General features: G+C 43.8%; 1 protein-coding gene across 3 annotated transcripts in view; it reads left to right on the forward strand.

Moving 5' to 3' along the window:
• Dnajc6 (DnaJ heat shock protein family (Hsp40) member C6) overlaps positions 1-12119 on the forward strand; it is a 156560-nt gene that overhangs the window by 5922 nt on the left and 138519 nt on the right. The window contains exon 2 of one of the 3 annotated variants that reach the window (XM_087549066.1): positions 4007-4736. The exons of 1 other annotated variant lie outside the window; for it this stretch is intronic. In XM_087549066.1, the coding sequence (XP_087405192.1) occupies positions 4640-4736 (97 nt within the window). In that variant the 5' untranslated portion in view covers positions 4007-4639. Of the gene's footprint in view, positions 1-4006; positions 4737-12119 lie in introns of those variants that run through there. One more of the 3 variants, XM_087549067.1, reaches the window with a different exon arrangement.

Below are 12119 nucleotides of genomic sequence, written 5' to 3' on the forward strand. Positions count from 1 at the left end.
GCCAGTGGAGTTGCCGGAAGCATCCCCTAAACTCAGTTATTGAGACAGAGCACGCCATGACCGGCTGTTTAGAGTGGCCTTTGTTATGAGTCTATGTGAAGCTTGGGGTCAGAGACGTCAGTTAGTGGAAGATCCAAGGCTTGGGTCTGTCTGTTCTTCTTCCTGAATAAGGGCATGGTCTTGAGTCTAACTGTGAGGCAGGAGAAGACTTCTGAGAGCTTGCCCGATCCTGGCTGGAATGGCGTGGGGATCAGAGATCTAAGGTTTTGGTAAATATTGTGTCACAAGGAAATGTTAAGCCCTTTTCCATTTAAGAAGACCTTCCAACCTCATTCAGCCTGACTTTAAAAAAGAGGAAGAAATATTCAGTTACTCATGTACAGTGGGCCAGGTTTGTAGTTGCAGCACTCAGGAGGCTGAGATGGGAGGGCTGCTGAATCTAGGGGAGGGGAGTTGAAATCTGTGTGTGGCAGTGCAAGCCTAGCTCCAGCACTTAGGTGGCTCAAACAGAAGGATTGCAAACTTGAGGTTAGCCTGGGAATATAGTAAGACTTTGTTTCAAAAATATAATAAAATGGGGCGCGTCTCATAGCTCAGCAGATGAGATGAAGGCACTTGCTGTGTAAGCCTGACCTCCTGAGTTCTATCTGTGGAACCATGGGAAGATGGACGCTGAGTACACGTTCCACAGTGTTGTTCTCTTACCTCCACGTGATCAAGGGTCATGGCATGTGCAAGCTCTCTCTCCCTCTCCTGCTTCCCCCTCTCTCCCCTCCCTTCTCTCCCCATCTCCCTCTCCTTCCCCCTCTCTCTCTCCCTCTCCCCCTCTGCTCTCTCCCCTTCCTTCTCGCCCCCTGACCCTCTCCTTCTCCCTCTCCCTCCCCCCTCCCTCTACTTCCCCCCATCTCTCTGTGTCTGCCTTCATGCATGTTCTCTCTCCTGCACATGATAAATAAAATATAAAAACAAACAAAGGAGCAGTTAAGGGCTGTTAGAGTTAGAAACATATAAGAAATATAACAAAATGTACATGGTTAAGGGGTTCACTGCGCGATTCGTTCAACTTCTTTGTATGCTTGCAATCTTTCAAAAACAGTGTTAAGTAACATGTAGATATTTGCAGAGATGGTCCCACCCTCTACTACTTCAAATCTTGGTACTCCTTCCCTGAAGCAAATGCAACTTGATTGAGTTCAGCCAGTCAGAGGGTAACTGCTCCTTTATACCACAGGCTTCCTCTCCTTCCTGGGGTATAATCCTCACAATAACCCTACAAACTAATTACTATTTTCCACAGTTTAATGAGGAAAGCTGAGGCTTAAAGGGCTGACTCAGGTAATCATATTAACCTTATAGCACTGAGGGTGACCTTCCTTCCTGGCATTGTGCCATACTCTCTGTGTGGGAAGATACTGTGTCTCACCCAGCCTTAGGAGATGGTCCTATTATTATTTCTATCCTACATAGTTGGAACAGAAACTTTAGAGAGGGTCAAGAATGCATCCCAACTTTCTCTGGGGACCAGTAAGTAAATGGCATGGCCCATATTTGGACCCAGTCTATTCTGGCCCAGAGCCCTTTTGCCTCCTATATTCATACCCAGCCCTGACATCTGTTTGCCTGATTTAGTGACCCTTCACTGGGGGCCACGAATCCTGAAGACAGAATACATTGTACAACACTGCGGAGTATTATTGAATGAAGGGGAGGAGGCACGGGGTCTGCAGCATCTCAGCCCCCTGAAGTGCTCCTTCTGGGCACAGTTCTACTCAGTCCTCGAAGGAGGAGATACCCAGGGTTTTTTTTTTTTTTTTTTTTTTGTTCTTCAATGTGATGTATGAGCCTGAGGCTCATTAAATGAATGGTAAGGAGTTATAATGAACCCACTTATGATATTCAGCTTTTGATCACTATAACAAAGTATGCGAGATGACTTACAGAGGGAAAAGATGTTTTTAAACATATTTTGACACTTATTATAAATGAACGCCTGTGTGTAGGTGAAGACCAGGGGACGAATTTTGGAGTTGGTTCTCTCCTTCTGTCAGGTGGGTTCCAAGATTGAATTCCAGTTCTCTGGTTTGGCAACAAGTGTCCTTGCCCTCTGAACTGCTTCACTAGCTTGGAAAATGCTTCTTTTTATTTCAGTTCCTGACAGGTTTGACCCGTTGCTTTGGGTCAGTGGATTATTGGGGGATCATGCAGCAAAGCAAAACCAGTTAATCTTGTGGCCAGGAAAGTAAAAGGGGAAGGGGCTGTGGTCCCACAATCCCCTTTGAGACTATATTGCCAGTGGCCTAAAGACCCCCCCAGGGTACCCTACCTTTTAAAAGATTTACCATGACCCACATAGTCTGCTTTAGAACCAAGCCTTTATCTCTGGAGCATCTAGAAGACATTCAAGATCCAACTTCCCCCTCACTGGCCCCCAAGCTTCCTAAGAAGAGCAGAAAGGTATTATGCATTATCAAGGAGTAATGAGAACCAAAACCAAATGCTTAAACATTTCCAAATTTTCAGGAAGTCTTCAGATTTAAACTGCAAAAAATCAACTCAGGATCCTCTAGTAGCCAAGACAGCTTCCCCTTCATGACCATACTTGACTCATGGCTTCAGCAACGAGGTGAATACTTAAAATTAGTCATCTTAAATGTGTCTAAGCGACTAGCAATGACGCCTCACATCAACAGAGTGCTTGGTTTACCCAGTTCTGCATATCCTTTCTCCCTTCATCTTCCCAGTAGCCCGGTACATGCTCAGGGCAGGTGATGAGCTCCTGCTTATAGGCAAGGGAATAATTCTGGAGAGGTTAAGTCATTTGCCTGACACCACTCAGTTCTTAATGGCAGAGAGGTCTTTAGCACTCTTAGCCAACCAGAACATCTTCTGTGTCAATGCTGTATGTAAATAGCAAGTTCCAGGGATGGGAGCAACAGAGGATTTCTTTCTGTTCGTTTTCTTGAAACAGTAGAGTTGATCTCTCTGGAGATCAGTTTTTCTGATCTGTATGGAAACCAACCAACCAACCAATCACGGCCACTGAGGGGAAATCTAGTAGAGAAGATTGTGAAGGTTTAGAAATGAAAAACAAAAAATTTCTTTTTCAAAAACAATTTTGATGTATACGGGTGTTGTGTTTGAATATCTGTGCATCATGTGCAAGTCTAGTGCCTAAGGAGGCCAGAAGAGAGCCCTGGATCCCGTGGGACTGGAGTTACAGACAGTTGTAAACTGTGGAGTGGTTGTCCAGAATCCAACCTGAGTCCTCAGGAAGAGTGCGAGTACTCTTAACCGCTGAGCCATCTTTCTAGCCCCTATTTCTCTTATTTTTTTTTTATGTGTGTTGTGGTGCATGCATGGAGATTCTTGGGAGGGGTTCTCTCTGCTACGTAGGTGCCAGGGATTGAGTTCAGGTGACGGAGCCAGGTTTGGTGGCAAGCACCTTTACACAGTGAGCCATCTCACCAGACCCGAGAAGGCAGTTTTAGAGTACTTTTTCTTTTGGGGGGTGGGAGAGGGAGGCGATATAGAGCTGTAAGGCAATGAATGCTAGGGCCAAATCTCAGGCTTTGAATATGCCAGGTAAGTATTATACCATCAGCTACACTCCGGCCCCAGTGTTAAGTAAAGATGTTCAGAAGACTGTGGCAATGCTGACCCATTTTCCCTAAGTTAGATGTCATCACACTTGGCCACCTGGTCTTAAAATGGCACTTGTTAGTTACCTCATTGTCACGTGCCATTTTTCCTTACAGCATTTGCTGCCACTTGTGGTTTCATATTGCTTGTCTGAATCCTCTCACCTGAAGGTAAAAATTGCTATGAGGGCAGACTTGCCTGCTCCTATCCACTGGAACCCTAACTGGTAGAACTAGGCCTGGCAAAAATGACCGTTGAATGAGTGACAGAGGAAGGGAGGGATGTGCCTGTGTTATAGAACGATACAAAATTCCATGTGTAAAGAACGACTAAAAGGTTTGCTGCAAACTTCTTTGCCTTTCAGTAGAGGAGTCTACTGGTCTGGATTCCTCGTACCTGGTCCTGGCTGAGTCACTGACAGGCTGGTTTGCAAAGCTTCCTTGTTTATCTGCTTATATCTTGGGGAAGAAGCTTTAGGCACCTGTGGTCTTGAAGCAGACATGGGCCACTCTAGGGCACCTACTGCCTCTGTGTGGTGCCACCCGAGAGCAGAGCTTGGGGGTCGTTCCTGTACACTACTCTGTCTGCAGGACGAAGAGCTGTGCAGGACCCACCCACAGGTGTTTATTGAGTAAATGAAGCAGAGAGTGGGTACAAGGAGGAAGCTCAGAGTTCGTTATCCCCTCCAAAGTCACTTGAAAATAAGTCTGGACCACAGCGCAGACCTTCCAGGTTCAACGTGAACCAAGCCTCTCTGGAAGCAAGAAGAAACTAGGCAGTTGGATCTCCACTCCAAGGAAGGAAGAAGGGCGAACCTAGGCTCCAGATCCGATTCCATGCCATGTTTTGGAAGTCGTGTTTACGTCTGCCTTCATCCTCATCCCTTCCGTTTCAGCATAAGCAAAATTATAACCCTGCACACTGACTCGTATGCCATTATCATAGCCTGGCTGCTCCTGCGTTGAGGGACTTCGCCCCCGGGATCGCTGACTGTCTGTGAATGACAAATCCAAAGTCAGGGGTTGCAGAGTCAGCCGGACTTGCCTGCTCTCGTGCAGCAGCGGGAGGAAACAGAATGAAAGATTCTGAAAATAAAGGTAAGGGGACTGACGGCAGAGGGGCGGCTGGTAGACGCTTGGGGGAGATGTCACAACGTGAATGTGTTTAGTTTGTGCTGATGACTGTTTCGATTACTGATGTATATTCGTAATTTTTAGTTATGTAATATATGTCCTCTTTAAGTGACTGTTTTCTAAATACCATGTCCAGTTTTCCATTTTTTGCATTACTAAACATATTTTTTATATTTTCTTTAATCTTGGCCAAGTACACATATCTCACAGTTTTCTTTATAATAGCTTCCAGAATTTTGATACTTTTATTTTGGGGATGTTTATAATTGTTAATCATTAAGATGTAGGGTTTCCGCCAATTATTGGAATAACTGGAGATCGTGATACTTAAAACAGTTCGGGTTTTCTAGAGAGGCACTGAGACTGAGTATCTCTAAAACAACGTTCATCTTTTTGGGAGGGCTCAGCAGGGAGTCGTAGTCGCTGACCTTCAGAACTGTTTACCTTGCACAGGGATGCAAACTCCCCCTATTCCCTGCCCCTCCGCCTGCCTCTAAAAAAAGAAAAAAAAAAAAAAAAAAACCCTAGCAGAATGAATTCTGTTGGAGAGGAGGGCAGAAACAGATTGACGTAAAAGTCCCCCAACCAAGGACTCTGGAGGATTTTGGGGTTCACCGCTGAGGCCCTGGGAAATTTCTGCCGCAGCGGGGGGAGGGGCAGTAGCCCCCAGCTCGCCCCAGCATACACGTGGTTCAGGGTCGCACTTCTTTCGGCATCCTTGGTTCTCTAGGTCCTGGTGCCTGCAGAGGGGCCGCCATCTCCGCAGCCTGGAGCTCATGTTGGGGTTCATCAGTGGTGCGTCTCCGTCTCCGTAGCTGTTCAGTGCGCTCGCCGAGGCTGCCCAGGGCCTTGTGCTTTTCCCTTGGCTGGGCAGGTGCGCAGGTGCAGGACGGTGGTGCCAGGTTTCCCAGCCCCTGCCTGCCTGCATGCATGCCCGGTGGCAGGTGTGGCCTTCCTCACTGGAGTCTGACCTATGGTTGTTAAAAGATTCCTACCTGGTGATGGACAGCGGTATATACACACTCACGTAACCCACAGACACCCGAGCAAAGAGCGATCCAATGTGATGGATGCCAGGGGCGAGGCTGGCTTTCCAAGCTACCAGAAGCAAGGCAGTGTCTTAATGGATCCGGGGTTTCTCTGCTCGCCCTTTAAAAGTGACTGGGTGGGGCCTGGGGTTGTTGGCAACATGGGCTCTGAGGCTTTGGACCCTTCACATCCACGCATTGAGCCATGTGGTTTTGGTGTTTAAATTTTAATTAAGCAGTTCCAGAGGGGAAGAAACAGCTGTGTGAGGCCCGGGTTTGAAAGCGTAAGAGGACAGTTCACTTCTGTTTGCTAGCCAGCTGCCACTCATGGACAAATAACTCCTATGTGGTCAAACTATTCAGAACTGGTTAACAAAGACAGTGTTTCCTTGCTATTCGCAGTGGCTAGAAAAAGGGTTAATGCAGAAAGAGAAAAAAAAATGCCTATTTGTCAAGTCATGCTAGGCCATGGACATGACTTAAGCTGTCTGAATCACAGGCTCAGGGCCGGCTCAGTGTTTGCCAATGTTTAGAACAGAAATCCTCCCCATCAGCGTGTTTTAAGCTTCAGGTCTCCTGACCTTTTTGATGGGGACTGGAATTTGGAATTTTTGTATCGCTTTGTGTTGGAAAGTGCCACGGACTGGCAATCCAAACAGGCAGGTTCTGACTTGTTCAGTTGTCTCTCATTAGAGACTGGGATGAGACTCTTTTGATTTTCTTGGGTCTCAGTTTATCTCCTGAATGGAAAGATGTTAGATGACAGTAATGCTTTTTCAGATCATGAGGGATTTGGGTGTATCAGGAGCAACATTTCAGACAGGCACAGTGGAATAAATTCATCTTAGAAACTATTGAACGTATTGAACTTGCTTTCTAAAGCCGTTTGTGCGTGCAGACGTGTGGGCTGTATTCTGTTATCAGGCCTATGTTCTTTGAGTCCTAACCAAAACACACTGAAGAATGATGAAACACGCCATAACAGACTAATTTCATTTTCAAAGAGTCTGTGAAATGCAACCCTATGTGTGCAAGAGTGCCATCTCTATTGAAAGAAGGATGAAGTCAGCCACTGCCCTCTGATTTACAAAGATGTCTGAGAACCCAAACAGGTCACGAGTTAGTGTATATCTAGGGTCTCCCAAGAGCCTTTCAGGCCAATTTCTTTTTGTGCTGAGACATGGGTCTGTGCTGAGGAGTGGATTAGTGTGTGTGTGTGTGTGTGTGTGAGAGAGAGAGAGAGAGAGAGAGAGAGAGAGAGAGAGACAGAGAGAGAGAGAGAGAGAGAGAGAGAGAGAGAGAGAGAGAGAGAGAGAGAATGAGGTGCATGCATTTGCACACAGGCACAGGAATGCATACACAGAACAGTTGAGAGAGGGTATGAGCGTGTCCACCAGACCACGAGTTGTTGACCTGAATGACCTGAATGCGAGGACCATTGAAAAAGTACCAAAATGGAGGAAACTTTTGGAAGTCAGTTCCTGTAACGACTAACAGAGGAACCAGGTGAAATTGTAGAGGTTGATAGAGGTGGTGTACACTTAGTACATTGGCAAAGAGAACTTGAACTCGAAAGAGCTACTGTCTTGTGACTGGGGTTCAGGAAATGGTGGATTGTGGTTTAATAACTGCCTTCCTTTCTTTAACCTGTTTTCAGTACTTAGACAGCCCAGTGAGGTTATTAAATATGGAAGGCAGCTTATAACTTATGCCTGTTTTGTAAAATTGTCTCGAAATGCTCTGTAAGCCAGGAGAAGGCATATGTACAGGACAATTAAAATAGTTGAGTGAGTTAACTAGATATTGACAAGCAGGCCTACAAGTGTTAGCCTATTTAATGGGCAATGACTGTGTAACAAGTCGTCTGCCAGGTTCTTTACATATTGTCCCAGTAGTACAAGGGAACACTTCTGTGCAGCACATAGACACAGAGCAGTAGGATTGTATTCAAACCCAGGCTTTTTACCTCAGAAACCACTTCTCAGGTAGGTAGGGGTTTGCAGACAAGCCATACCATAAAATTCTCTTTAAAATAAGATTGCATAGGGGCTGGAGAGATGGCTTAGCAGTTTAATGCATGTATTGCTCTTGTAGAGGACCTGAGTTTGGTTCTTAGCACCCACATGAGTCAGGTCAGATCTGTCTGTAATTCCAGCTCTAGGGAATCTGATGTTGCCCTGACCTCTTCAGTCACAATACGTCCCCACATGTTTACATAAGTAAATAATAGCAAAAATATAAAGAAGATAAAATTACCTATATCAGTATTAAAATTAATTTACTTTGTATAAAAAAGGGAAATATGAATCCTAGAAAATAAAATAAAATAAAATAAAATATCTTTTGACTAATTTTCTAGCTTGTTTGAAAAATAGACATGGTAAAGTTTGTGAATTACCAGTAAGGTCATAGAAACAGATATATGAAAGAACAAGAGAGGGGAACTTGAAAAAAACAGGCAGGTGGGTGGAAAGTTTTTGCGTACAAAAGGCAGAGAAAATATTTCTCTTCCAATGCTTCTATATTTTGAGGGGTTTTAGTTAATATTAACAAACATGACATTCTGTAAGCAAATGAGGATGTGGCTAACATTTGAATGTGTGATTGCAGGATTTGAGCATGGTCTGTGCTATAGACACCTGGATGCTTTCACTAGAAGAAATTGCAAAATCAGATTAGGAGTTGAACAAGGTCAGACTGAGACTTTTAGGCCTCACATATTAAATATGGCTTCTATTCTTTAGTTTAAAAAATTAGTTTTTGTTTCCCTTTACCAACATGAATCCTTTGATATCTTTTTTTTGTCATGGTTCCTTGTGTCTGGTTGGGCTGGTGAGATGATATTTTTGCAATGTTTTAAGGCAGATTAGAAGTTTGTCCGTGCCAGTGGTTATCAATGGAAACTGGATCTGCACTGGAAATCTATAAGTAAGTTCTGTTTGATAGCTTTCAGAGCAGAAAGACCCCAGAGCTGTTTGAGTTACCTTGTGTGATCTGTAACTTTCAAATGTTTTTGTTGAAGAGGTGAGACCCTTTATAGTTTTCCTAGTCTAGAATTTATGTTGATCTTGTATACATAGCTAAATTTCCAGGATTAGCCAGATATGGTGGTGTATGCCTTTAATCTCATCAATCAAGAGGCAGAGGCAAGCAGAGCTCTAAGTTTGAGGTTGGTTTAGTCCCCAAAGTGAGTTACAGGACAGACAGGACTACACAAAGAAACCCTGTCTTGGACCCCCACCCCCAAAGAAATTCCCAGGATAATCAAATCTAAGTAAGTTTATATCAGTTAATTTTGTTAAAAAAAACTCATCTAAAGTAATAATGGTATTTTGCAGGGTAGGGGGAAGAAATTGCAACACAATATCCTTCTTATTCAGTCTATGTACAGATGCAAATGCCTGGTTACAATGTAACATGGCTCTGCCTGAGTGTTTATACATTACAATACATATATTTATTATTAATGTCATATAATTTCTGCATGGTGCATGTACTTGGTTGGCTACATTATAATACAGTTCTGTCTGAGTGCTTACACATTGCAATGCATATACTTTACTATTAGTGTCTTATTTAATTTTTACATTACGCATGCATTATTCATATCTGGGTGTGCCGAGGCCAGCACAGATTGTCAGTTTTCCTCCATTGCTCCCAGCCTTCCCGTTCTGAGCTTGGGTTTCTCACTGAACTGGAAGCTCATCATTTTTGCTAAGCTGGCTGGCTAGTGAGCTCTCAAGCGAGCTCTCAAGATTTTCCCGTCTCCAGCCCCTGCATCCCCCTACTAATACTGAGGTTATAGGCACTTACAACTATGCCCAGATTTTTAAATGGGTGCTGGGGATTTGAACTTGGGTCCTCATGCTTGCAGAGCAAGTACTCCTACCCACTGAGCCTAAGTATTTCCCAGGACCCCTGAATATTTTAATATCTATATGGAAAATTGCTTGGTTTCTCTTTTTGTTTTGGTTTCTTTTTGTGCAGTGCTAGGGAGCAAACCCAGGGCCTTTTGCATGGTAAGCAAACACTGCTCTCTACACTTCTCATTCTTTAAAAGATTTATTAATTCATTGTATGTTTATGAACACTATCTGCATGTATATCTGCATGCTAGAAGAGGGAGGCATCAGATCATATTATAGATAGTTGTGAGCCACCATGTGGCTGCTGGGACTTGAACTCAGGACCTCTGGAAGAGCAGTCAATTCTCTTAGCTGTGGAGCCGTCTCGCCAACCCGCAATTCTTATTCTTTACCTTCCTGCTTTACAAGGATTTGAGTCAATGTTAAAACTTTGGAATTACAATTCTGTAATTTTGATGCCTTTATAAAAAGGTGGAAGCAGTGTATAAGTATTTGTAATTGAGATTGAACTGAGCAGAACAAAACCTATTTTTCTTTTTCTTTCACCCTAGAGATAAGATCTTGCTCTGTGTGCAGCTCACACTGGCCTTGAACTTGGTTCATCCCTGGCTGGTCTTAGTTGTGATTCTCTTACCTCAGTCCCTGAGTGCTGAGGTTATGAGCAAATGCCATCATGTCTAGCAGAGACACTGGGACACCACGGATGTAAACCTGCTGGAAAGTGATGATGACACTTGGAATTTTTGTTTTTGAGTTGTTCCTAGGTACAGAAATGTGATGCATTTTTTTTAGATCTTGGTTTTGTTTTGATGATCTTGCTAAACCTACTTATTAATTTGAGTAATTTTTAGATTTAGAAGGATTTCCTATGTTGCTAGTTTTCTATAACTAAGATAATTTTTCCTTTTTTTCTAGTCCTTAAACATTTTAAACCTTCTCTTACTTAAGCATTAACTGGGATGTCTCTTAAAATGATGAATAGAGGGTGGACACTGTGGCTCAGTGCAAGGTCTCTTGCTGCCAAGCTCCATAGCCTGATTTGATTCTTGGGACCCATGTGATAGAAGGAGAGGACACACGTTCATTTGCAGCTATAATTTTTCCTTTGAACATGACTGCTCTAAGTCCTGCAAGTATTGTGTCATAATTAATTTTTATAATCTATTTTATAACTTCCATTGTCATCAGAGGGTCATGTAGAAGTGTACTTTATCACCAGGCGACGGAAGTGGTTTTATCTAGTTATTTCTTTGTTATTGACCTCTAGTTCCTTCTACTGTAGTGAGAGGAAGAACTGTGGTTAAATTTGGTTTTAGAAAAAAATGAGACTTTCTTGTACCCTACATATGTTTGTAGTGTGTTTACACTATGTATGCACTTCAAGATAATGTGCACACTAACATTGCTTAGTTTAGGTATGTCGATTATTTCATTTTTTTCTTAAAAAGAAAAGATTTATTTTTATGTATGTGTGTTTATCTGTGCGGGTGAATGCCATGGGTGTCCAGGTGCCCCTGGAGGTGAAAAGAGTCCTTTAGACCTCCTGGAGCTGCAGTTAGAGGGCTGTGAGCTGATGTGGGCACAGGGAATTGGACTTGGTCCTTTGGGAGGGCAGGATGATCTTTTAACCCTGGTCACCTTTACTCACTTTACTTCTTTGAGATAGGGTCTCGTTCGGTAGCCCAGGCTAGGCTAGAACCCACTGTGTAGCCCAGGCTGGTCTTGAACTCATAGCAGTCATCATACCTCAGCCTCCCGGGTCGGGGTTGCAGGCATGAGACACCTTGCTCTGCTTGCCTTGGCATTTCTCTCTGGTGTTGCCATAAAGCCCGGCCTGGAACTTGCTATATAGCCCAAGATGGCCTTGAGGTGGTATCAGTTCTCCTGCCTATGTCTTCTAGCTGTTAGGATAACAGTGGGGAGCTGGGAGCCGCCATTCTCGAGTCATTTTTGCCACTGGGTGTGTATAATTCTGGGTGAGGCCAAGAATGACAGCACATCCTGTGGAGGGTGAGTTGAGAGAGTTGTTTGAGCCCAGAAGTTCAAGCTGGCCTGGAAAACAGTGAGATCCTGAGTCCAAACCCCCATATCCACACCCACACAACCCCCACCCCCAACCAAACCACCAACAAATCCTGAGCTGGTCGATGTTTTATTCTGCACTTAAGTTTATATATATAATAAAGTACAAAATACATAAAATTGAGTTTTTATTGGCACATTGACACTGTGCATAGTATGAGGGCTCAAAGGGTTTATGATCAAGTTAGAAGTTGTTGTGTAGACTGTATCCAGAAACCTTTGCCAGCACCCAACATGCATTTCTTGGGTTTCTGAGTTTCAGGGCTATGTGTTGTATTAACTGGACCCTGGAGCTTCCTATCATGCCTGGTCGTTTACTTGACTCATTCTTTTAGCATTTGTGCACCTAACTCTCCTTTCATCACAAATAC

Source organism: Rattus norvegicus, chromosome 5 (assembly GCF_021556685.1).
Source record: "Rattus norvegicus strain SHRSP/BbbUtx chromosome 5, alternate assembly SHRSP_T2T, whole genome shotgun sequence".
In the NCBI taxonomy this organism is placed as follows: Eukaryota; Metazoa; Chordata; class Mammalia; order Rodentia; family Muridae; genus Rattus; species Rattus norvegicus.